This window comes from Microcaecilia unicolor, chromosome 6, assembly GCF_901765095.1.
Source record: "Microcaecilia unicolor chromosome 6, aMicUni1.1, whole genome shotgun sequence".
NCBI lineage: Eukaryota > Metazoa > Chordata > Amphibia > Gymnophiona > Siphonopidae > Microcaecilia > Microcaecilia unicolor.
Genome location: NC_044036.1, coordinates 209,419,989 through 209,447,399, shown reverse-complemented (window position 1 = coordinate 209,447,399; position 27,411 = coordinate 209,419,989). Strand labels below are relative to the sequence as shown.

At 42.8% G+C, this 27,411-nt stretch overlaps 1 protein-coding gene across 5 annotated transcripts in view; it reads right to left on the bottom strand.

Annotated features, from left to right (window-relative positions):
* Positions 1-497: 497 nt before the first annotated feature.
* Positions 498-27,411, bottom strand: part of HSD17B7 (hydroxysteroid 17-beta dehydrogenase 7) — a 94,681-nt gene continuing 67,767 nt past the window's right edge. For all 5 annotated transcript variants that reach the window (XM_030207517.1, XM_030207515.1, XM_030207514.1 and 2 more), the window contains 3 exons: positions 16,668-16,724; positions 7,407-7,505; positions 498-1,300 (listed from right to left, as the gene is read on the bottom strand). In XM_030207517.1, the coding sequence (XP_030063377.1) occupies positions 1,196-1,300; positions 7,407-7,505; positions 16,668-16,724 (261 nt within the window). In that variant the 3' untranslated portion in view covers positions 498-1,195. The remainder of the gene's footprint in view (positions 1,301-7,406; positions 7,506-16,667; positions 16,725-27,411) is intronic.

Sequence of the window (27,411 nt, the reverse complement as noted above, 5' to 3'; positions counted from 1 at the left end):
ACACTTGTGGTGGTAAATATGAGCCCTTCAAAACCCACTGTACCCACATGTAGGTGCCCCCCTTCACACCTTAGGGCTATGTTAGTGGTGTACAGTTGTGGGTTTGGGGGGGGGGGGGTTGGGGGGCTCAGCACACAAGATAAGGGAGCTATGCACCTGGGAGCAATTTCTGAAGTCCACGGCAGTGCCCCCTAGGGTGCCCAGCTGGTGTCTTGGCATGTCAGGGGGACCAGTGCACTACGAATGCTGGCTCCTCCCACAACCAAATGCCTTGGATTTGGTTGTTTCTGAGATGGGCGTCCTCGGTTTCCACTATCTTCAAAAATCGGGGACGACCATCTCTAAGGTCGCCCTAAATGTCACAATTTGGGCGACCCCGACCGTATTATCGAAACGAAAAATGGACGCCCATCTTGCTTCGATAATACGGGTTTCCCCGCCCCTGCGAGGACATCCTCAGGAAAACTTGGGTGCCCCTTTCGATTATGCCCCTCCACAAGATTCGTGCACGGATCTTTACAGAACAGTGCTTAGCAAGATGCCCACACAATTCCAAATTGTTGCCAATTTAGTTTTGCATGCATCTCAGGATAGTATGCAATTATAGAATCCGGGGTGAAGGTCAACATTTACGGGTACAGAGTAGCAGTAGTGTTGGTGGTAGTTTAGAGCACCCATGACAGTTTGGCTGCTTAGTACAAACCAAACTACTCATGTAAAGCAAGTAAGACACTCTGTAATGAGCCACAGAGTACTTTTCAGTTGCTCATAACACTTTAAGTCAATATAATTAGCTCTCAATGTTTGTACGTTTGGGAAGCTCGCCAGGTGCCCTTGGCCTGGATTGGCCGCTGTCGTGCACAGGATGCTGGGCTCAATGGACCTTTGGTCTTTTCCCAGTGTGGCATTACGTATGTACTTATAGATTGCAGTACTCAGTTTTTAGAATGAAATACATTTGTTTAGATAAAGTTCTTAAAGATAAACAAAGGAAAAAGCACCAGAACAACTTCTTCATAACAGCAGGTACATAGTACTGGTGGTATTCCCTGTATAATCTTAAGGTAGGGCACAAAGGTATTATTGGATGCTCAGTACTATCAATAAACAAAAATCGCTGCAATTTACTATTGTTGAAGGGCAGTCAGCATAGCTCTGAGGTAAAAAAAAAAAAAATCCTACATCTGAGACACTGCTATTTATACTCTTCTTCAGACTCAGACAACTTTTTAAGAGTTTGCTTTTCCAGTTCCAATAACTTCTGATAAAATAATTCACTGCTTTCTTCCTCTAGATTCATCTGCAGAAAAATCAGAGAAATGAGATTAATACAGTATCTTTTACAGAAATGCAGTTTATTGCTGACTTCACAGAGCTATCCCTTATTTCGGTTTATGGGCTCTTCCATTTATCAAAAAGACATCTGTGAAACTTGGCTGATACATGTGGAAACCTACAGACTGACCAGAGGTTTGTGAAAATATGGTGAAATTTAACTTTACCTGTTAATTTACATTCCTTTAGTCCTGCTATATCAGTCCAGGCAAGCAGGATATGTCCTATTGCTAGTAGGTGGAGACAGATAAAAAGCTTAGAGCTGACTTTACTCCCCCCTTGTAGTGGTCTGGTGATGTCTTCAACTGTTCATTAAAAATATGTCACAAGCTAAGAACCTAGGTTAAAAACCCATTAGAGACGACATTTTTTTGTTTCAGCTTCCGAAACACCACCAAAACCAAACTCTAGTCAACAAAAAACTTCTTTTCTTGGTCAATAACCCAGACATGAGAAAATACCCTAACGTTTTGGCCTTACAACAGGAAAGACCAAGATTAGCCCCAAATAACATCAGAAGTGTTCAACAATGGCTGCTGGTTTTCTGAACTTCTCAGTCTGTGAACTCTCAACCACAAAGGTATTGTTGGGTTGGCTGTAGGTTGGACTGGCAGGACTAGAGGAGAAAATTAATAGATAAGTTTAAATTTCTCTTTCCTTACCATCCATGCCAGAGCAGTCAAGACAAATGGCAAATACCCGAAACCATGACAGTTTTAAGTACATTTGGAGAATTGCTAAAAATCACCTTAGTTGCAACAGCTCAGTCAAAAATCTATTAAACAGATGTGATTTCAACGCTTTCTTGAAATTAATAAAAGATGATTCTGACCTTAATGCCAATGGAAGACTGTTCCATAAAACGGGGGACAAACAATAAAATACATTCTTTCATGTAGAGACCCAATGTGCTTGGTGAGGGTTTGGGATGGCCAACCTATGATCATTTAGTAAATTAAGCATATGAGAAGGGGTATATGGGATAGTAAGTCTGGCTAGATATTCAGGGAGGCTAGTATGTAGTGCCTTATGAATCAAAGACAGAATCTTAAACTGTATTTTTAGATTAATGGGCAATCAATGAAGCTGTCGAAACAAAGGAGTAATACAATCTCACCACTTAGCCTTATACAGAACGTGGGCGGCTGTGTTCTAGAGTGACTGAAGTCTCTTGAGCTCACAGTTGGAACTACTGGCATAAACTATATTGCAATAGTCGAGATGAGAACTGATGAAAGCACGTAATGATGGAAAATCCAAAAAGCTTCGGATAGCTCTTATCTTGCAAATAGCACAAAAACCAGATTTTAACACCGATAAAATTTCTGAATAGAAACTGAATCTGGAGTCAACAATGACCCCAAAATAACTGAACTGTTGCATTGGTTGTACTGGAAGACCATATAATACAGGTGTAACTATGGGAGGCATGTATGTACAGATGACCAAATAATACAGGTGTAACTGTAGGAGGTGTGAGATGTCCAGATATCCAACAAGCAGTTGTCTTTTGTGGGTTATGATTAAACGGTGTTCTGTTAGACAGGTGTAAATTTCTCCTAGACAGATTTGAAGGGTAGAAATGTGTGTTGCAATATAGTGAACAAGGAGGATATCATCTGCGTAAAAATGTATACTTGTACCTAAGGCCTGAATCAGAAAAACTAAAGGGCTAAGAAATATGTTGAAAAGAACAGGAGAGTATAGAGCCCTGTGGTACCACGTGATAAAGGATAAGATTGAAATTTGCTATCTACTACTGATATCTGAAAAGCATGATTCTGCTGAAAGGAAGAAAGCCACTTAAGCACTGATCCATGAATACCAATATTACTAAGTTGTTTTAAAAATACGGAGTGACTGACGATATCAAACTTCGTAGATAAGTCATACAAACATAAGCATTATCTTACTGGGACAGACTGAAGGTCCATCATGCCCAGTATCCTGTTTCCAACAGTGGATAATCCAAAACACAGGTATCTGTCAAGATCCCAAAAGAGTAAAACAGATTTTATGCTGTTTATCCTAGAAAAAAGCAGAAGATTTTCCCAAGTCCATCTTAATAATGGCTTATGCACTTTTCTTTTAGGATATTATCCAAACCTTTTTTAAATCCTGGCTTCTTTGATTGCCCCCTAGTCCTAGTATTTTTGGAAACAGTAAACAAGTGATTCACATCTACCTGTTCCACTCCACTCAGTATTTTGTAAACCTCTATCATATCTCCCCTCAGCCGTCTCTTTTCCAAGCTGAAGAGCCTTGCCACTTTAGTCTTTCCTCATAGGAAAGCAGTCCCATCCCCTTTACTGCCAAGGTAACAAAACCATTATCTAATTTATTGTACTTTGTGTAAAAAGGAGGTTAAAACTGTCTCTGCGCTGAATCCTGGCCTAAAACCTGACTGGCATGGGTGAACAAAGGGAGAGGTCTCTATATGTGATTGTATGGGCAAAAACTACAGTTTCAATAATCTTACCTAAGAATGGTCGATTGGAAATTGGCTGATAATTAGATGGTGCAGAAGAGTCTGCTTTTCATGATTTAAGAGTAGGGCGGACCAAAGCTGATTTAAGGGTATCGGGTACAAAACCTTCAGAGAGGCTCTTCAATATTACTTGATGGCTAAATTGGAGGAGCCCTGAAGGGGATTTCAACCATAAGGAGGGAATAGGATCCAGAGGACAGGTGGTGGGGCAGATAGAGAAATATACTTTGGAGAAAGACTCCAAAGAGGGAAATTAAATGATTACCATGAAGACAAGGAAGCAAGCAATTGAGAGGCAGAGTCAAGGGTATTGGTCATAGCTGGCAGAGGAGGAAAGGATGCTTCCAATGAAGCACCCTTCCTTTTAAAGAACTGGGCAAAGGCATTAGGAGAGGGAGTTTCACTTACTAGTGTATTATTCTGGTTTTGGGTAAGACTAGAAAACAGAGTTTTTTGAAATATTCTTTTTCTGCATTCTTTAGTTGGACAAATTCTGTTGGGATCTACAATAATGGTCATTTTCTGGGGTTTTATGTTTTCTCCAAGTGCGTTCTGCTCGCCTAACCTGACGCTTTAACAAAGCAAGACCATGGTGATACCAAGGTTGATGAAATGACTTTGCCTTAGAACCAGAAATAAAGTGCTGTGGAGCTAGTTCAATAAATTTCTGTTTGAGAAGTGTATTCCATAAGTTGAGCTGTTCTTCTAATGGCCTATCGCCAAGATCAGAGAGAAATGAACTAGATAGAGAATGAAGGGATAAAGACGCAATAGGGGGAAATTTTCTAATTCATTTACTGGTGTTGGGTAAGCTACTAGTTACTTTAAAACAAAGAAAAAAGAACTAAAAATGATCTGGCCATGACAAGGCGCAGAACAAAAATGGATTGGAACCAAAAGGAAGAGCTCGATATAATTAGACCTAAAGTGTGCCCTGAAGCATGAGTAGAAAATTAACATACTGCAGAAGACCTAAGTCCACTAGGAAAGTATTAAAGCGGACAGTATGTGGGTGAGTAATGCAATCTATGTGTGTGTTAAAATCTCCTAGTAGTAACAGATTTGACAATTTCATTGCGGCATCAGCAATCAGCTGAAAAGTATTTTCCCATTCAGTGGCTGGGAGAGATGGGGAGCAATAGATAAGTAGAAAGGTGACAGAAAATAGACCTGTTACTTCTGCTAACAAAATTTCTGAATAAACGAAAACTGTTGTAGGGAGTTCATAAGTGAAAAAGCATTGGATGCTAGGAATTAGGAAATGGATGCAAAATATGACTAAGAATATTATAATGCCTTTGTATCACTCCATGGTGCAACCTTACATTAAGTAGTGCATTCAATTCTGGTCGCCATATCTCAAAAAAGATATAGCGGAATTAGAAAACGTTCAAAGAAGAGTGACCAAAATGATAAAGGGGATGGAACTCCTCACACATGAGGAAAGGCTAAAGAAGTTAGGGCTTGTCAGCTTGGAAAAGAGATGGCTGTGGGATCATATGATAGAGGTCTACAAACTACTTAGTGGTGTACAAAATTCTGAGAGGTGTAGAACGGGTGAAAGTGAATCAATTTTTCACTCTTTCAAAAAAGTAGAAAGACTACGGGATACTCAATGAAATTATATGTAAATACTTTTAAAACAAATAGGAGAAAGTATTTTTTCTCTCAAAGAATAGTTAAGCTCTGGAACTTGTTGCCAGAGGATGTGTTAACAGCGGTTAGCATATCTGCATTTAAAAAAAGGTTTGGACAAGTTCCTGGAGAAAAAATTCATAGTCTGTTATTGAAATGGACATGGGGGAAGTCACTGCTTGCCCCAGGATTAGTAGCATGTAATGTTGCTACTAATTGGGTTTCTATCAGGTACTTGTGATCTGGATTGGTCACTGCAGGAAGCAGGACACTGGGCTAGATGGAACATTAGTCTGACTCAGTATAGCTATTCTTATGATCTCATTATCTTAAAAAAAGCAGCAAAACCTTAAAATGTGTCCATACCACTGTGAGAAGCCAATAGTGCAGGGAAGTAATGGAATTACTTCACTGTGTCCCTAGTGTGCTTGACTTGGAGGTGCTAGGACACAAAGGCACTGAGGCAGTGGTTTGGCAACTGCGGTGTGACAACAGGCTGCTCATAAGGTAGATCAGGGAGCGCCTGAGAACACAAAGTAACAACATAGCAGCTCCATAACAGCCATCTCTTACAGCAATAAATGACTGAGCAGTAACCTTCAATACATCGTGCCTACAACCCTCGAATACACAACACTATATTGCAGTTAACACCAAACCATTGAGCATTGAGAGGACATTGAAAGGGCGAGGGGGGGGGGGCAAGGGGGGAGGGTTGTTTATGACCCAACACTCTTCTGTGGCCAAAATCAAAGTGTCAAAGTGCCCAGCAAGTCACATCAGGGCAGTAGCCAGACCTCGAGGTGGGAGGGGACCAGAGCCCAAGGTGGGGGAGCACATTTTGGTCACCGCCACCCTCCACCGCCGTCACTGCAACATCTTGGCTGGCAGGGGTCCCCAACCCCTGCCAGCTGAAGCACCGCTGCTGCAAATACCTTGGCTGGCGGGGGACCCCCACCCCCGCCAACTGAAGACTTTGTCCAGCACTGGTCTGCAGCGGCACCACCATATTGCCTGCCCTGCTCTCTCTTCCCCTCAGAGAAGGGTAACAAATGATAAGCAGGATGGAACATTTCCCTTATGAAGACAGACTAAACAAGAGAGGGCTTTCCAGCTTGGAGGGGAGACAATTGAAGGGGAGATATGACAGAAGTTTATAAAATAATGTGGGGGTAGACCAGTTGTTTAAATGTTCAAAGACTAAAGTAAGAGAATACTGCAAGAAACTAAAAGCATCAGATTGAGACCAAACTGTAAAAAGTATGTTTTCATGTACTGTACAATTAAGTTCTGGATACTGTTTCCAGAGGTTGTGATCAAGGCAATCAATACTGAATGTGGGGGGGGGGGGGGGGGGGGTGTTCAAAAGATGAAAAGCCCATTAAAATTATTATCCAGGTGAACTTGGGAAAGCATATATCTAGAAATAAATTATGAGGCATTTCATCTCTTTTTTGGGGGATCTGCCAAGTACTTGCAACTTGGACTGTCCACTGCCTGAGACAGATGCTGTGGTTAATGAACCTTGGTCTGACACTCCACAACTTATCCTATATTACAAGGTTTTAGAGTAAACTACAGTCTATACCACAGGATTACTGTTGCAATTAGCTGGCTGAGGAAAGGAAATATTGGGCAGTTATAAATGATAAGTTATACTTCTGCAACTCCAGTTCAAGCAGGTTCTCATTAAATTGGAATCTCAAAGTGAACAGGAGAGAGCTACTTGGCACAAAATAAAACTAAAGCAATAAAAACTGCTGTAGTAGATCTTGCTAACTGCTGAATTATTATACTTAATTCATTAAATTTTAGAGAAAAGAAGAAATATTAAAAATCATTACAAAAAATATTAGATTCAGAGATTCCATGACCAATTACACGTAGGACAAGCATTTCCGTAACAGCTAATTTTTGGCTTTTAGAAATTAACCCCTCTGGCTCTTACCTTTCTAGATTCAACATAATTATTTCCTAAGCCTGAAGTACAGCTGTGGTATTTCAGAAGTGGATCAAGCAATTCTGGCTTCTGTCTGAAAAGCCATAACTGAAAGAGAAGAGAATGCATCAGAGGTTTTTTTTTTTTTAAAACCTGATATGACTTTCTTGAAATGATAACACAATGCAAATCAAGGATTATCTTCTTCTCCCATCAATATAGAACATAATGGCCTACCTATCCAGTCTGCACATCCACACCTGCCAATCAGTTCTATAATTTCTTGCTCTCTTTCAGAGATTTTCTGTGCTTTCTTGAATTCAGATACTATCCTTGTCTCTACCACCTTCACTGTGAGGCTATTTCAAGTATCTACAGTCCTTTCTGTAAAAAAAAAACAAAAAAAACCCCCAACAACACAAAAACAAAACAAAAAACAACTTCCATAGATTACTGTTTAGTCTATCCTCCCTTCACTCTTATTCTATGATCACTTATTCCAAAGTCTCCTTTCAACACTGACTACTTTAGGAGTCACCAGTTGGATCGATTCCATCCAATATGTGAAGACAAAGTGACCCTCACTGTTTCAGTTAAGAAAACTTATACTGTTCTTGAATGTAACTCATTTTATCCCCCCTCCTCTAATCTGTGAGCTAAATTTCCACCCCCCCCCCATGAAATTGTAAATCTTATATACATTTGGAATGTGAAAAATGTAAACATCTTAAAGATGAGAGCTACTCTTAAATCCTTAAAAACAAAATTACATCTTAGTTTGAAAAATTCTATGTTATCATTTATACATCACAGCAATGGCCTATCCAGTTTACTCAGGGGGCAATGTCTCCAAATCAGGTTAGCAGGTCCTCATCTGAGTCTTCCTATCTGGTTCTTTGACCCTTCATGGATGAGCACATGAATTTCCCTATTTTAATACTGCCCCCCTCACATCTAACCTACTTCTCAACTGTTCATTATTTGTTCCAAGCATGTCCACACTTTCTTACACTTTTAGCCTCCACTACTGAGTTATTTCAGGACTTGTAGTCATCTTTGATTCTTACAAGACCAGTACTCAATTTCACACCCATGCAGTCCCCCGAAATATGTGAAAGTATTGTCAAACACCTACTATTCTTGCATCCATTGATATTTGAAGTTTAACAAACATGGTTCTTCCATGCAGGTTACCCATCTTTCTTGAAATGACCATTCTCTGCCTATTAATTTATAATTTTTTCCTCTTCCATCTTCTAAAAGTTTCATATAATTGAGCATTGCTTAAGCAACATTCTACATTGCTTTATTATTTCCCCCACCCTCTATCATCTATCTTACCATTATGTTCTATGACTGTCCCATAGATGCCTGTCATAGTTTTAGTTGCAAATAATTTTGCTTACAGGCTACTCCAGGTCAGTGGCATAGCCATACCTAGCATATTGGGTGGGTCCAGAGTTAACTTGTATGGGCCCTCCCCTCCCCCCCATAGATATATAAAATAGTTTGGTTTTTTTAACCTTCCCCTCAGCCCCTTCTTCTCCTGCAAATCCAACATTCTTCCTCTTTCCCCAATCCTCCTCCCGCAGACTGGCAATTCCCCCTCTCTCACTCCAAACCCCTCTTCTGTCCCTCCCTGGTGTATCCTAGAGGTGTCCCCGGCAGCTGCACCAATTCACTTTTCCTGCTTGCGCCTGCCCCACAGACTTCCCTCTGCCACGTCCCATCCTCGCTGACATCACTTCCCATTTCCTCACTGGCGGGATGCAGTAGAGGGAAGTAAATTTGTAATACAACAGTCCAAACTCCAATCTTTTATGTGAAAAAATAAAAATAGTTACAGAAGCTCAAATATGTGACTTTTGCAAACTGCTTATGGACCTATGACTGATGCCCCTTCTCCCAAAGATACTAGGGCATTGCTTTATTTAATCTGTTCTGAATAAATATTCTACTGCACAATTGTGCATTGGTAAAATGTTCCTTTCATCACTTGGTGTATCTGGTCTGCATCTGCACTTGCAGATCAATGCCTCTCATCTTTTCTGTTGCTTACTGTAGCTGATGCATGCCTATCATCATGAACTGTGCTGTGACTTTGATCTGATCAAAAAACCTTTTGCTATTTCTACAAAAATGTTTTCCCTCTGGTCCAGCAAAAAAAAAAAAAAAAGTACACACAACAAAAGGAATAGAAATACAATACAAACAGAAATGGTAGAGAAAAATTCACACATACAAACTCTCCAAATTATGGGCTGTACAGACCCCCCCCACCCCCCGAAACAGCTAAAGCAAAAGGTTTTATTTATTTATTTTCAGCAATTGATATACCACAAGTGATCCCTGGGGCAACTATGTGGTTTACAATTTCTATTACAGGTACTTTACACTGTCCCTAATGGGCATTTATATATTGTACCTGGGGCAATGGAGGGCTAAGTGACTTGCCCAGGGTCACAAGCAGCTGCAGAAGGAATTGAACCTGGTTCCTCAGGATCTCAATCCACTGCTGACTGTCAGGCAGCAGCAGTAATCGAACCAGGTTCTCGAGGTCCACAACCAGCTACACTAAACATTAGGCCACTCCTTCCAACTGATGATGAGCTTTCAACAACCATCGGAAAAGGGATAAATTTCCCCCCTCAATACTACTGCCAATTTATTACAAAATACAGGGCCCACCATAAAAATGCCTGCCTCTAGTTCTACTTAAATGGGCCTCTTTCACACCTGGAACTTGCAACAATCGCATATCCTCAGAATGCAGGTTCCTCCCAGGAATATAACCACCAACTAATGGCATAAGCATAGCAGGAAGCTGTTCATGATATACCCTATGCAATAACACTAAAATCTTAAATTTAATCTGAAATTCCACTGGCAACCAATTGTGATGGATATAAAGTGGGGCGACATGACCTATTCTCCCCAAATTCCCCAACAACCGAATTGCCGTTTTCTGCATGGTATGTAATTTCTTTAAACTATTATAAGGTAGACCAATCAGCACGGTATTTGCATAATCAAGATGGGACATAAACAATGAGTGCATTAAAAGCACATAACTCTTTTCATTGAAATATCCCCAAACTCCTCGTAATTTATGCAGGATCGTGTAACCTCCTTCGACCATCATATTCACGTGCACTACAAAATCCAAGTGATAATCAAGCCAAAGACACAAATACTTAAACAAATCCACAGTAGATACGTCCACCCCTAATAACTGCACAGTAGTCCCTGGACAATCCTGAAAACCTGTCACCCAACAACACCAGTCTTATTCACATTTACAACCTTAGAGTGATTGTTCAACCATTAATGCATACCCTGTAAGCAAGCTTGTATTCCAGATAGATTTACATGTGTGTTTCTGTGGCTGCATTGGGGAGGCATGAGTGTTAAGCTATTCCCAAACTGGCTTCTAGCACTGTGGAGGAAACAGAGGAGAGGGAAAGGTCAGGTCAGGCGCAGAGGGTCTACAGGTCTAGAAATAAGGTTCATGGCCTATAGGTTCTGCTTCAACAGGGAGAAAACAGTGCACCTCTGCCAGCAGCTTGAGGAGGAGTTAGAGATCACCACTTGGAGGGGACAAGCCCGGACGATCTATGTGAAGGTGACCATGGCTCTTCTGGCAACAGGTACCTTCCAATTACATCTAAAAGCCGCTGCAAGCATCAGCCAGGTAGCCACCTCAAGATGTATATCACAATTCTTCCAAAGTTTCTTAAGAAGGGACACCCTGTAGATCAACAGTGGACAACAATCGATTTCTTTGAGATGGAAAGTTTCCCATTTGTTCTAAGTGCCATAGACTGCATCCATATTGCCCTCAGACCACTTCGGGAGACACTTTCTCTTTGTTCTCCTTTGCTGTTCAGCTGAAGTGAGATGGAAATGGAAATGGGACTTGATATACCGCCTTTCTGAGGTTTTTGCAACTACATTCAAAGCAGTTTACATATATTCAGGTACTTATTTTGTACCAGGGGCAATGGAAGGTTAAGTGACTTGCCCAGAGTCACAAGGAGCTACAGTGGGAATCAAACCCAGTTCCCCAGGATCAAAGTCCACTGCACTAACCACTAGGCTAATTCAACAGATGCTATCTTAGGAGTAAAAGCCCAACCATTTACCTTACCCAGAGGTGGAAAATTCTGGATTAGGGAATAGAACGCTGAACATGGAAACATGATGGATTATAGCATTGTCACCCCAATTCTCAATACCTCTACATGTGTGAACAGCCTGAAAACGCTGAAGATGTCCAGACAAACAAGCCTGCACTAGTCGAAGCTTTTCTTAGAAGAACTTAGACAGGTGTGTGTGTGTCCTCCCCCCCCCCCCCCCCCTTGGATAAGTGAAGAGTTTTGCTAATTACTTGTGGAGTGGCAAGTTCATGACAGGATGGAATCTTAAATGTACTTGCCTATTTATAAAAATAAGAATTAAATGTTTGAATAAGAAATTAGGTAATATATGACTTAGAGGGATATTTTCGGTATGACGTCTAAGTCCGACTTTCCAAAATCTGAATAGAAAAGAAGGTCATTTTCAAAAATGAAAAATGTCTATCTTTTTTTTTTTTCAAAAATACTGTTTAGAACAAGGTTTTGTGATTTGGATGTTTTGTTTTTTTGGTCCATTTTCAAAAAAAACCCAAAATGTCCAAGTGCAAAATGCACAAAATCAAGCCATTGGGATACAGGAAGAGCCAGAATTTTTAGTAGTCTGGTTCCTCCGGACATCCCAGGAGATAAATGGGGCACAGCACTGGACTTCAAAAACATGCTCCTAGATACACATCTCACCATTGCTCCCTTATTAAGGTAGAGGGAGATAAGGATCTGAGTTCCCCAAGCCATGGTGTGCTGCACTGACCACTACACTACTCCAAAAACCTGCATGTTGCTCTAGACCTGGCTCTAACATCTGAGGCTGTCATAGAGGCTGGGAAGTCATATATTTATTCACACTTTTTGGGAGAGGGAGGGGGGTCAGTGACCACTGGGGGTAGGGTATTGGGGGGGGGGGAGGAGGTCAGTGACCACTGGGGGGTGGGTAATAGGGGTTCACCCCTGATTCCCTCCAGTGGTCATCTGGTCATTTAGAGCACCCTTTTGTGCCTTATTTGTTATAAAAACAAGTCTAGCTCAAAACGTCTTAGTTTTAGTCCTTTATGGTTTTGTTTTGTTCTATTATGGCAGTAAAACGTCCAAGTCTTAGGAAAGGCCAAATCCCACCTTAACACCCCCCCCAATACACCCCCTTGTTTTTTGAATGAACTTCTGACGGACTTCATAGAAAAACGTCTAAAAATTGATTTTGAAAATAATGATTTGGACGTTTTTGTGAGAAAAACGTCCAAATGCTGCTTTATGCCACTTTTTAGACGTTTTTCTCTTTTGAAAATGAGCTTCTTAGTGACCTTGGATTGTTCATAGTGCTCTTTATAGAGATCACCTGAACAAGAGGAGGAAATTGTGGAATCTGGTGAATGAATGATTAATTTGATTCTAGAACATTTAAGGAAAATATTCTACATTTGATGGTAGAAAATGCTGAGACTGACTTTCCCTATCAGCCCTTTCCCCTGAACCTAGAAAGACCTCAAGCTATTGCTCTTGGGGGTTTGAAAGACCCTAGGTGCCCAGCTGTATACCTAGAAGATTAAGCATGTCCAATTTATGATGTTTGTAACTCCTAAGTTATGTATGCACCATGTATCCTACCATGTATGTATGCTCCTAATGCAACACCATTTGTAATTCTGTTACCCGAAAATGGCAACCGCCATTACGGCAAATGTACGCCACATTGAGCCTGTACATAGGTGGGAAAATGTGGGATAGAAATGCTACAAATAAATAAATAAATAAATAAATAAGTTCCAAGTGGTTAAGAACGTATCATTTGTTATAGTGATTTTCCATCTGTAGTATGTCCAACCCCCCCCCCCCCCCCCCACCACCACCTTTGTATTTGGACTCATTACCTCATCTGGTTATTCCTCCTTATTAACAATTATATGCAGATCTAAAATAAATGACTAATTTCACTGAACATGTGTAGATTAGATTATTTATAGAAATGCTATTCCAACAAATTATATAGTAAAATTAGTGTATAAAACACAATTAGTTAATTATCTTCTAAAACATACATACAGAAAAAAGGATTAAACAGATATAAATATACAAAACCTTAAAATTTAAAAGGGACACGTACCTATCGGGGTCCTTAAAGGCACATACACCCGATAGCAAACAGGGCCCACAGTCATACATCAAGGTACGTTATTTAAATCTTCTCTTGATTTAGGACTTAAAAGTGTTTTTCTATCATACTGTAGTGCTCTCACCAAACCACTATCAATGTATTTTGCTGGGTACCCTCTGTCTCTGAACCTTCTCTTCATCCTGTGGCCATCTTCTTTTTTACCCTTAAGAACTAACTGTAGGTTAAATTCTTCTTCACTGACATGCTATGACAACTGTAAAAATATAAAAGTTTGTGTTTGTGGGCTTTCAATATAAAGTGGTTCTAATTTCCCATTTCCACATTTAATCATAATATCTAAAAATGCCACCTCTTTATTTAAAACTGTAATTAAGTACAAATTTCAAATTAATTTTCTTGGTATTAAGCCATCTATAAAATTCAGTCAATTTACTAAGATTTGGGAGTAACTCTTGCAGCTGTGTCTCTGGAAAACTTAATGTTCCTCCACGGTGATTTTGATTTTTTTTTTTTAGGAATATTGACTTTGCTGCTTTAGATTTCTGCTCTTTTGGTTGGAGGACTGTTTATGTGTGGATCTCAGCCTCTGTTGTCCGGGCTGTTTTCCGCGAGGCAAGATGTCTTTTTTCACCATGGAGGAACATTCTCAGTTTTCCAGCGAGATGGCTGAAAGAGTTACTCCCAAAGGAACAGTTTTTTTTAAAGGCATAGTAATGATATGGATAGTCATTTAGAATATTGGGAAATAATTAAGCTTAGTAAAAGCTTAGCACATAGTGAATTACATTATTCTACCTTACTTGAATATTGGTGTCATAAAATGTTACCAAGGGGGTTGTGAATTGGTAAAGAACCTAGAATGTATAATGAAGATGCTGATTTCATGATGAAATGGGAGGCAATATTAAATAAACTAGAACTAACATTTCAGGATTATATAAAATATTAGTAAAAAAAGGCCCGTTTCTCACACAAATGAAACGGGCGCTAACAAGGTTATCCTCCGAATTCCAGCTTGGCCCCCTCCCTGTCCTCTGAGTTCCAGGCCCCCTCTCCTCCGAGTTCCAGGCCCCCTCTGTCTCCTCCGAGTTCTAGGCCCCCTTCTCTCCCTCTCCTCCGAGTTCCAGGCCCCCTCCCTCCCTCTCCTCAGAGTTCCAGGCACCCCTCTCCTCCCCCTTTGCTGTTCTAAATGTTTTTGTCTTTGCCTGTTTGTTTGTCTATGTTTCTCTGTCATTTGTTTAATTCTGTCCCGTTCTAAATATGCTCTCCTTTTTCTATTTGTCGCTCTTTGGTCATCTGTCATTTTTTCTCATCTTTTGCGTTGTATACCAGTGCGCTTTGTTCTGTGTGTTTCTCTCTGTTCGTCCATCATTTTAGCAATTCTGTGCCTTTCTAAATCGGCGTTTCTTTGTCTGTTACTTGCACTTTCCTCATCAGTCATCTTTTGTATCCTGGACCTCTTCCTTGCAGTGGCTTGTTGATTTTCATGTGCCTTTTCGACTTCACTCAGAGCTGCACGCCTTTTTCGTTGTGCTTCAGCACTTTTCCGTTTAGCTTCAGCCTGCTCCTCAGCAGTTAGTGTTCTTCCTCTATGTCGTCTCCTTCTCTTGCCTCCCATGCCATCCATATCCTGCGATTCGCCTGTGTGCGAGTGTGTGTGAGAGAGAGTGATATATATATATATATATATATATATATATATATATATATATATAGAGAGAGAGAGAGAGAGAGAGAGAGAAAGAGTGTAGTAGAGACAGAGAGAGTGTGTATGTGAGAGAGGGTGCATGAGAGACAGAGTATGTGTGTGTGTGACAGAGAGTCTGTGTGACAGAGTGTGTGTGTGTGTGTGTGTGAGAGAGTGTGTGAGACAGAGAGTGAATATGAGAGTGTGAGAGCATGTGAATATGTGAGAGAGAATGAGTGTGAGAGAGTATGTGTGACAGAGAGTGTGTGTGTGTGTGTGAGAGAGAGAGAGAGTGTGTGTGTGTGAGAGAGAGAGAGTGTGTGTGTGAGAGATAGAGAGTGTGTATGTGTGAGAGAGAGAGATAGAGAGTGTGTATGTGTGAGAGAGAGATAGAGAGTGTGTGTGTGAGAGAGAGATAGAGAGTGTGTGTGTGAGAGAAAGAGAGAGAGATTGTGTGTGATAGAGACAGAGAGTGTGTGTGTGTGTGAGACAGAGAGAGTGTGTGTGTGATAGAGACAGAGTGTGTGTGTGTGTGTGAGAGAGACAGAGAGAGTGTGTGTGTGAGAGAGACACACACACAGAAGTGTGTGTGTGTGTGTGTGTGTGTGTGTGTGTGTGAGAGACACACACACAGAAGTGTGTGTGTGTGTGTGAGAGAGACAGAGAGTGTGTGTGTGGTCTGTGACAGAGAGAGTGTGAGAGAGTGCAGAAACAGTAAATGAGGGCGGGACCAGAGGCAAAGCTGAGAGAGAAGGGAAGGCAGGCTGAAGCGCCGAGCCTGCTCGCGTTTCACTGCTGCTGCGGGCCCCGAGGTAAGATGATGGCTTTTAAATTCTGGGCGGCACTCAGGAAGGTGAGGGGCAGGTGGAGGACTGGGAGAAGAGGGCGGGCAGCGCAGGTCGGGCTAGCACTCGGAGGAGAGGGAGGGAGGGGGGCTGGGAACTTGGGCGCCTATGCATGGGGTTTATTGCACCAAAGAAACCTTCTCGGCACTTGTTCTAATACCCTATATAATAATTTGAACCTCCAAAGTTCTCTGGTTGGCTGGCGCTGGCTTCCCTTCTCTCTCACTGTTCCGCCCCTCTGACGTCATTACGTTTTGACGCGAGGGCGGGGCAATGAGTGGTTATGGATGTTATGAACCCAAGCATCCAGACGTAGAACGTTGGAGGTGCAAATTATTATATAGGATATTTTTTAGATCTTATGATACTAGTAGTACAAACAATAATTAAAAAGGCAGAAAAAGTTAGTGAGGAACTAGATGCACAACTGGCATATTTGAAGGAACATGATACATGCTTTAATGTCCTTTATGAAGATTATAAGAACCTTACCAATGCTTCAGCGCCATTGTATGGAGTTATTGTGAATGAGTTAGTGAAAATGCGTATCTGAAGAGAAAAAAAGAAAAAATGTTAACCAGGCAATTAAAGCTCTATCCTTCTCCATCCAAAATGTTATCATGACCCTCTGATGCATTCGACATCTATGAATTATGAAGAGGACTTCCATTTTTTATAAAATCTAAGAAGTTCTATTAAGCTTCGGTAAAAAGTGACCTTAGCGTGTCCTTACACAGATTCTTCCCACATGCTAAAGACATTTTTACCACAACCAGAAAATGGATGGTTTTCTAGTTTTTCTATTAATGGCTATGTGTTCATGTTGACATGTGCGCATGGCCATTAAAAAAAATTATTGTGGGAGCACTTACTGATACCTATTTCACAGGCAGTAAGGGCTCAGGTGGTAATACAGATGCGCTGATTAGTGTAGGAACGCCTACTCTCCACTCTCAGACATGCCTTCTCCAACAAAAAAAATTTAAAATATTTTTTAGCGCATGCTGATTTGGAATTTACCACAGGACACCTGAGCTCATCCCACGGTAATCCACTTTAAGCTGCAGTAAGCGTGCTAGCATTTACCACAGCTTAGTAAAAAGACCCCTAAGTTAAGTGTTTGTTTTCCAGATAATTAGAGGTTCTTGGAGAGTATAAATGTTACAGTGTTTTCATGCTGTAGGTACCACTGTTGGGTATTTTTTCTTGTGGAATCAAGCATATACAGGGCGAGACAAATAAAAGTAACCCCCTTGGAGTTTTTTGCCATTTTCTCAGCAACCGCTTTGAATTTCAAAAAAAATATTTTATATATTTAGTCATCATATTTACGTATTTCTATTAAACAATATTTAATTATCTTAAGCTACGTTGATGTTACTGACATGATGTTACTACCTAGAGATTTTTGTACATTAAAAATGTTCAAGCTAGAGAGATCATGTGAGGCCTAGAGCAGGAGCGGAGGCTGCCTGCTCGGCTCCTCTGTCTCCCCACCAATTTAGCCATCTATCTTGTATGTTTTTGTAAGAAACGGGTGATACAGCTTCTCTGCCTTTAGTTGTGCTACTAGCTTTGGAATGGTGCAGTTTGAAGAATTGGCTCGTGTTTTGGCATCGAGATTGACACGGGAGAGAGCACTGGAGAAAACACGGGGGAGTTGAAACCTCATGGAAGTTCGATCTGCCCCGTCGAATCCTTCTTTTTAATCTAAATGGACTAAGGAAATTGTGACAGAAGTGCGGACGGTAGTGGAAGCGCTTTGGATGTTAAATTACAACAAATGCATGACCAAATTAAGGCCGCTCACGAACGTTTGGATAATATGGATCTGGAGCTTGATGCTCACAACATCATGTGAGAGTACTGGAGACTGGGGCACAGAATGCACTGTGTGCTATGGATCAACTTCGATTCAACCTTCAACAGATGGAACGCAAAGTGGAAGCTATGGAGAGCAGAGCCTGATGCAATAATTTGCACCTGGTTGGCCTTTCTGATTCCATAAGGATGCAGATCTGGTGAAGACTTTGGAGACTCGCTTTTTTACATCCATGGAGGCAGTGAAATCTTTTATTCAAAATCTCCCAGGTGAAGGAGGAACTTAGTAGGTTGCTGCTGTGTACTTTGAATTTTCCAGCAGTTTTTGTTAGCTTGGCATGTTTATTCGTTATCTTAGTTTGGACTAGCTAGTCTGAGCACGATAAGATACCTATTTTGATTTTTACATCTTTGCTTTAGACTGATATAGATAGATGGATTAAAATATTGTTTTTATAGTCACTAAGCATTGGTTATGGTAGGTAGTGTAGGCGGGGGTGTTCATGTGTTAGATCCCATGGCATTTGGGACAGTAATTTTGGGTTGGGAGGGTAGGTGGGGGATGGGTTTTTGTGAGGTATTTAGGGATGGTAGGATGGTGGGGAGAAAATTGGAAATTTGGGATGACTGGAATTCTGTTTATACTTGATTGTTTTTCTTGTTTGCTGTATTTGTCGTCAATAAACAGATTTAAAATAAAAATATTCATGCTAAAACACAGTAAACTAATGCCATTCAAATGATACAATTAACAATGTGTCAGAATTTTGCAGTCCCTGTAAATTCCACCTCCAGCTTTAACACAGGCTTTCAGTCACTTTGGGAAAATTTTAACAGCCTTGTCAACGCTTGCTAAAGTCTCCAATGATCTGTTCCTAGCCAGATCCAAAGGTCTCTATTCTATCCTCATCCTTCTCAATCTATCTGCTGCTTTTGACACTGTTGATCACAGCCTGCTCCTTGATACGCTGTCCTCACTTGGATTTCAGGGCTCTGTTCTTTCCTGGTTTTCTTCTTATCTCTCCCTGCGTACCTTTAGTGTATACTCTAGTGGATCCTCTTCTACTTTTATCCCACTGTCAGTTGGTGTACCTCAGGGATCTGTCCTGGGACCTCTTCCCTTCTCCATCTATACTTCTTCCCTTGGTACTCTGATCTCATCCCATGGTTTTCAGTATCATCTTTACGCTGATGACTCCCAGATCTACCTCTCCACACCAGAAATCTCAGCTGAAACCTAGGCCAAAGTATCAGCCTGCTTGTCTGACATCACTGCCTGGATGTCTCAGCGCCATCTGAAACTAAACATGACCAAGACTGAGCTTCTTATCTTTCCCCCTAAACCAACCTCTCCTCCTCCCCCTATTTCTGTGGATAACACTCTCATCCTTCTTGTCTCATCAGCTCGTAACCTTGGGGTCATCTTCGACTCCTCCCTCTCCTTCTTTGCACATATTCAACAGACTGCTAAAACCTGTCGTTTCTTTCTCTATAATATCAGCAAAATTCGCCCTTTCCTTTCTGAGCACACTACCAGAACCATCATCCACGCTCTTATCACCTCTCGCTTAGACTATTGCAACTTGCTTCTCACAGGTCTCCCACTTAGCCATCTCCTCTTCAATCTGTTCAAAATTCTGCTGCATGACTAATGTTCCGAAAGGGTCGTTATACTCATATTAGCCCTCTCCTCAAGTCACTTCACTGGCTTCCTATCCATTTCCGCATACAGTTCAAACTCCTCTTATTGACCTATAAGTGCATTCACTCTGCAGCTCCTCAGTACCTCTCCACTCTCATCTCTCCCTACATTCCTCCCCAGGAACTCCGTTCACTGGGTAAATCTCTCTTATCTGCACCCTTCTTCTCCACCGCTAACTCCAGACTCCGTTCCTTTTATCTTGCTGCACCATATGCCTGGAATAGACTTCCTGAGCCGGTACGTCAAGCTCCATCTCTGGCCGTCTTCAAATTTAAGCTAAAAGCCCACCTTTTTGATGCTGCTTTTAACTCCTAACCCTTATTCACTGTCACGTCTGTGGCCGTGACCACCCTCAGACTTACCTTGTTCCTGGGGGTCAGCTTCCTAGCTGGCTCCTGTTTCTTCTGTCTGTCCTTTCTGAGCTAGCTCTGGCTCTCTCTGCTGGCTGCATCCAGCAGCATGACACTATTTGCCTCACTATACTGCACATGTGGGTGTTGCCTGGGTTAGCTCTCTCTGTGTGTGTGTGTGCTGGCTGCTTCCAGCATGACGCTAATTGCTTCACTACACTACACCTGGGTGTGGGAAGCCTCTCTGTGTTTCACTGCGCTTTCTGCCTGCTCTGTGGTTTGTGCCTGAACAACCTCCGTAGTTACCTAGAGATTGCTGCAGCTGTGTCTCTGGTGTTGAAGGGCTTTATTAATCACTTAGAGATGCAGCCTTTGCATCGTATAAGGTCCCTGGTATGCTAGAGTGCTCTGTGCACTGCTACATTGTCCAGTTCTGTGTGATTGCCTAGTGTTTGACTAGTTAGCTTGGGCACAGCCTTGCTTGGTAGCCTGTGTACAGCTTTACTAGTTCTTCTGTGTTTGCTCTGTGTGAGTTCCTAGTGTTTGCCTAGTTAGCTTGGGCACTGCTCTGCTTGTTAGCTTGTGTACAGCTTCTAGGTCTCCTGAGTTTAGCCTCTGGTTTTCCCCGGTGGGGTTTCCTTGGTTTCTGGAGCTTCAGCCCTAGTAACATAGTAGATGACGGCAGAAAAAGACCTGCACAGTCCATCCAGTCTGCCCAACAAGATAAACTCATATGTGTATACCTTACCTTGATTTGTACCTGCCTTTTACAGGGCACAGACCGTACAAGTCTGCCCAGCAGTATTTCCCGCCTCCCAAGCACCAGTCCCGCCTCCCATCTCCGGCTCTGGCAGACCGTATAAGCCTGCCCTCCACTATCCTCGCCTCCCAACTACCAACCTCTCTTCCCCCACCTGCTCCGCCACCCAATTTTGGCTAAGCTTCTGAGGATCCATTCCTACTGCACAGGATTCCTTTATGCACATCCCACGCATGTTTGAATTCCGTTACTGTTTTCATCTCCACCACCTCCCGCGGGAGGGCATTCCAAGCATCCACCACCCTCTCCGTGAAAAAATACTTCCTGACATCTCTTTTTTGAGTCTGCCCCCCTTCAATCTAGGGTGCCTGAGATCTTGTGCCCAACGGGCCCCAATATGGGCCTTATCCTTACGGGGCGCCAACTTCGTAAATGCCCCATATAGACTCGAGACCGAAAGATGTTCCTCCAAGACTGAGCTGAAAAAACCCGAAGACACTTACCATGCCTTGCTCCCAATGCCGCGCCTCACAACGTAGATATATAATGTGCCTGCTGATTATATTGTTAAAATCAAAGCCAACCCCTAGAGTCCCGAGGTTCATTAAGAATCTTATCTTATTTTTTAAATATGCATTTTATTAATGTACAGATGTTCTTCAGGCTTCCTTTATATTTTTTGACTTGATTTTGGTGATATATTTTCTTTAGTTTTAATCTTTAAAGAAATAGTGATCTTTGACCTGCCCACCAGACATATAAACCTCTAGAAACAAAGTTTAGTTGATTTTACTAGAGGAACTCTGGAGGATTTGCTGCAAGGCTATGAGTAGCTTTTTCTATGGTTTCTATTTTCAGATTGTTTTAGATTTTTTATGATGCTTACTCAATTCATCTTATGACTGTTTGCTCTACAAAGAAGTGTGCTTTTTGGTTTTACCTCTTTATGTATATACTGCAATTATTTTGTAATCCAGTCATATTTGAAAGGTATTAATCCGCAAACGAACCTTTTCCGGAGACGGGAAGGCGGTAGAACTAGAAGACATGAACTGAGATTGAAGGGGGGCAGACTCAGGACTAATGTCAGGAAGTATTTTTTCACGGAGAGAGTGGTGGATATGTGGAATTCCCTCCCGCGGGAGGTGGTGGAGATGAAAACGGTAATGGAATTCAAACATGCATGGGATAAACACAAAAGAATCCTGTTTAGAAGGAATGGTTCCGTGGAATCTTAGCAGAGATTGGGTGGCGACGCTGGTAATTGGAAACAAAACGGGAGCTGGGCAGACTTCTACAGTCTACACCCTGAACGTGACTGAATAGATAGGGATGGGCTAGAGTGTAAATTTTAAGGGGCTTCGATGATAGCTTCAGAACTTAGTACAAGAACAGTACTGGGCGGGGGTCACGTGATGCTGTGAGCTGGGAAGGAAGTGAATTTTCGGCTGCTGGGAGCCCTGCCCGAAATTCGAACCTTTAAAGACGTCTCCGACCCCAGAAAGTAGAGAATCTACGGCGCACACGCTCTCCCAGTATATGGACAAATATTTAACGCGATCGGCGATGGCGCAAACCGCAAAAAACACGAAGAAAAAAGAGGAGAAACCGAGACTTGGCGAATCCAAGATGGCGGCCGCCTCGCCGGCGAATTCACCCTCCCGCCCGGCCTCTGATTTCACGCTGCCAGAACTTACAGAAGCAGTGGTGGGCGCATTGGCCCCCCAGTTTGATCAGCTTTCTGCCCAGATAACGGGGCTGTCGGCGCTCACGACAGAACTTTCACGTCGGACTGGGGAGCTGGAGGCCCGGGTTGCGGAGGTGGAAGATGGTCAACAAAATAACTCGGGAGAGATAGAAAGACTACAACGCCTGGTCCAGGAGAATGTGCAGCGAGTAGAAGATTTGGAAAATCGCTCGCGCCGCGATAATCTCCGCTTTGTGGGATTTGCAGAATCCTTGGCAGATAAAGACTTAAAACGCACATTGGAAACATGGCTTCAGGCACATTTCCCGGAGGCTGGAGAAGGCCGTACGATCCGAATTGAACGTGCACATCGTGTAGGACCTAGGCCGACAAGAGAATCGAGGCCCAGAGTGGTGATAGCAAAATTTCACTGTTATGCCCAAAAAGCGGCAATATTGCGACAGTATAAAAGCTGCAGGGAAACTACAAAGTATGATGGAACCTTAATACGTATCTTTCAGGATTACTCTGCGGCTTTGGCAGCACAACGCCGTGCTTTTTCCACGGTTTGCACCTGTTTAGTGGAAAAAAAGTTCAAATTCACCCTGCAATATCCAGCAACCTTGAAAATCTTGGCGAATGGAACCTGGACAACTTATACTGAACCAGATGCTGTAGCGGAGTGGTTGAATCATCACCAGACCTGACATTGGGGGGATTGCCATTATATTCCACAGATGGTTTAACCACACAATATGTTGATGGAGTTCTTGGTTGGCAGTTGCCGGTTGGATTGCTACTTTGCTTGAGTTCTAGAAAGTTCTTGTTGGGCTGCTAACGGCGAAAATTGACTGTGAAAAAGAGTGAGACCGAATGGCTGGGTGAACAAGATGGTAGACCAGAGACATATGGCGGAATGGCTCAGGAATGGACTGGAGCGGAAAGCTGTTCGAATACCTGACGGTGTGATCTTGGTGGCTTTCTGGGCTATGTGAGACACTAACTATGATACATTTATTTTGATATGAAAGAAGGGTAGGGCTCCTATAGCATCTAGACCTCTGCCTGCTACACTCACTGAACGCAGTGAGATTGGTAAGACAGGCCAGATAGTTAGTGGGGGGAAGATGGGGGGAGGACAAGGGGGGGAGATACAGGGGAAGGGGGAGGGAGAGGGAGGGAATGGAAGCAGAAGCGAGCAGATTGATGAAGGGACACAAAGAAGAGCTGTGGGCTTGGGTAAACCATGGTATGAATGTGTGTTGGCTGATATAAGGAGCCTTTGGTTGAGGCTGGGCAACCGGGGCGTTAAGTTAGGTTTGCTATATGTTAAATTGACGAAGTTAGAAGATTGCTTTGACTGAACATTTAAGATTAGTGACCTGGAATGTGGCGGGGATTACCTCTCCAATTAAGAGATCAAAAATTTTAACACACTTGAACCGCCTAAAGGCTTCCATAGTATGCCTACAAGAGACCAAACTCTCAGACGAGGAACACCGAAAGCTGCGCCAGCAATGGGTGGGGGAGTGTTATTACTCCTCCTCCGGGGCTAGACGGGGAGGAGTGGCGATATTGATTAGGAAAGGGCTCCCATGCACTTCTAAATTAATAGGGAAAGACCCTAAGGGAAGATACGTCCTACTTCATCTCAATATTATGGGACAGGAATACTACCTATGTGTGGTTTATGGGCCAAACGGTTATGATGCAGAGTTTTTCCAGACATTGATAAATCTGGGTCTCAAATACGATACGGCCCCTTGGATTGTGGCGGGAGATTTTAACCAAGTGCTTGACCCGGACCTCGACCGCTCGACGGTCGGGGCATGGAGCGCACTACCCCGCAGTAAAGGATTACCTTATCTCTGTAAATTAATGGACTTAGTAGATCCCTGGAGGTTACTATTCCCGCAAAGGCGGGACTATACCCATCTGTCGAAGGCCCACAAAACCTGGTCCCGTATAGACTACATTTTAGTTTCCACATCGCTTTTTTCTCGGGTAGTTAAGACAGATATGGCAACAATGGCGATATCAGATCATACTCCAGTCTGGGCTGATATAATACTGGGACAAAATGTAGACAGATTTAAGTCATGGAGGTTCCCATCCTACTTAGCGGGGGATGGAGACTTTGGCAATTTCCTAGTACAAAAATGGAAACTGTTTGAATCTGATAACGTAGCCCACAAAGACAACCCGACATTGTTCTGGGAAACTTCTAAAGCAGTTATGAGAGGGGAAATTATCGGATACTTAAGCGCAAGAAATAAAAAGATCTCCCAAGGCATAATTTTACTGGAGCGAAAATACCAACAAGCTAAGCGTGCGCACATACGATGTAGAACCCAGACCAATTATGACAATGTGATTGCGGCACAGGTGGCCCTAGACTCACTACTCCACGAACGGGCCAAGAGGCAAGCTTTTGGCCGTAAATATCACTATTTCAAATATGGTAATAGACCTGGGAAATTACTAGCTAAAGTTGCAAAGGCCTGGTCGGAGAAGACATTTATTTCTACGGTGTTGGCACCTGATGGTTCCCGTAAATCTTGTCCTAAGGATATATTGACCATATTCAGAGACTATTTTTCCCGAGTATACCAACCGGAGGCGCAGCAGGGGGGACCAAAATTGGATGATTATTTGAGAGACGCAGGCCTCCCGGTACTGCCACAGGTGGTCCGGGATCAGTTGAATGCTCCCCTCCAGGCCCGAGAGATTCAACAAACGATCAAGGGTTTGTCCTTGGGAAAATCTCCGGGCCTGGATGGTTTCTCTACAGAATACTATAAATTATTGTCGACCCAACTGAGTGTTCCCCTGACACTTCACCTTGAAGCAGCTGTGGGAGTGGGGAGGCTGCCCAGGGATTCGAATGAAGCCTTAATTGTTCTCATCCCGAAACCGGGTAAACCACCCGACTTGCCAGGGTCTTACAGGCCAATATCTCTTCTCAATGTAGATGTAAAAATTTTAGCTAAAGTCCTTGCTGACAGGCTGGCTATACATCTCCCGGCTTTAGTAGGGGACCATCAGGTGGGATTCGTGCGGGGGAGACACCCAGGTCTCAATGTCCGTAGGGCCCTGATGGCAGTGGCGTATGCGGAAGCCACGGGTCATCCCTTAATGTTGGCAGGCCTGGACGCTACTAAAGCATTTGACCAAGTGAATTGGGACTATCTCTTTCAAACACTTAAATACATAGGGTTGTCCGGGTGGTATTTGCATGCAATTGATACACTATATACGGATCCTGGAGCCAGAGTCTTAGTGAATGGAATGTGTTCTCCACGTTTTTTGGTAAGACGGGGCACGAGACAGGGTTGCCCCCTGTCTCCGCTTCTGTTTTTGATATACTTGGAGCCCCTGCTGCGCAATATTATAAAAGACCCAGAGGTGGAGGGAGTTCAGCTGCCACAGCTTCATGTTAAAGTATTGGCTTATGCAGATGACATTCTCCTAGTACTGACACAACCTCAGACATCGTTGACAATAGCTTTAGATCACATAGCAGAATTCGGATATTACTCGGGGTTCCAACTTAATTCACAGAAGTCCGAGGTGCTACCAATACCTCTCTCCGTGCGGGAGCGCTGGGAGGGAAGGTTCCCGTTGAAGTGGACCGCTGATTACTTGGTCTACTTGGGGATCAGATTGCCAACATCGCTCAAGCAACTTTATAAAATCAACTTAGCCCCCTTGTGGAAAGAGACTCAACACACTTTAGAAATGTGGCAGCGCCTTCCCCTGTCCTTGTGGGGGCGTGCAGCTCTGTACAATATGGTCCTGGTTCCGAAATGGCTATATGTGGTCCAGGTGCTATCTCTATTCTTCTTATATAAAGACGAGCGGAAACTACACAGATTACTAGCTAGATATCTATGGAATGGGAAGAGACCCAGGGCTACACTACAACAAACATACCTTCCAATACAAAAGGGAGGATTGGGTGTACACAGCATTCAACGTATGTCAGTGGCGGGTTGCATGAGACATCTTACGGATTGGTTTAGGGGCACATCCTTTTTTTCCTTTCCCATTCCTGAAACTAAACTAGTGAGCAAATATCACTTTAGCTATTGGTTGCATGCACCAGTTGGCAAAGCACCCACCGCCAAAGGATATGCTCCTCTTTTCACGCCGCTGAGACGTGCATGGCGATGGCTGGGCAAAGCTGGAGGGTTCGAGTGCCACTCTTCCCCCTTCCTACCGATTGGTGGCAATGTAGATTTTTCAGTGGGCACGGATACTGAGACTTTTCAGACATGGAGGGAGGGGGGGATAATATTCCTGTTTCAAGTATTAACAAAAGAAGGCAAATGTAAGTCCTTCAAGGATTTGTGTGAGAATGTTGGACTTCCAGCACAGGCTACCCTTTCCTACTTGCAATTGAGCCATTACATTGCCTCCCTCCCCCGAGCGTCGTTGACCTCGCAGAGACGAAGACAAATTACAGATTTGTTAGATTTGGAGGCGCAGCTTTCGGTTCCTCTAAAATTCTATCATTTTAAACTCAAAGAGCTTTGCCCGGAGATATCATATGATCAGATTGCTGGGGCCTGGACTAGAGACTTGGGCTGTTCTATTACTGGAGTGATGGTACAGGCTAATTTGGCAATGGGGTATAAGACCTTTAGAGAGGTGACACTGCAGGAATCCCAATATAAATTTAACATGAGAATGTATATTTCGCCGCATAGAGCGTTTAGAGCTGCCTTAAGACCTTTGGATGACTGCCCTAAGTGTGCGGGAACTGGGGCGCATTTGGGACATATGTTCTGGTTGTGCCCCCAGGTCCGTGTCTTCTGGACACAGCTTTGTGCATTCGTCTCGAGTATCTGGGGGTTGCAGTGGTGCCCCTTACCTACCCTTTTATTTGACAAATATAAGGTGAGAGGGAACCGAAG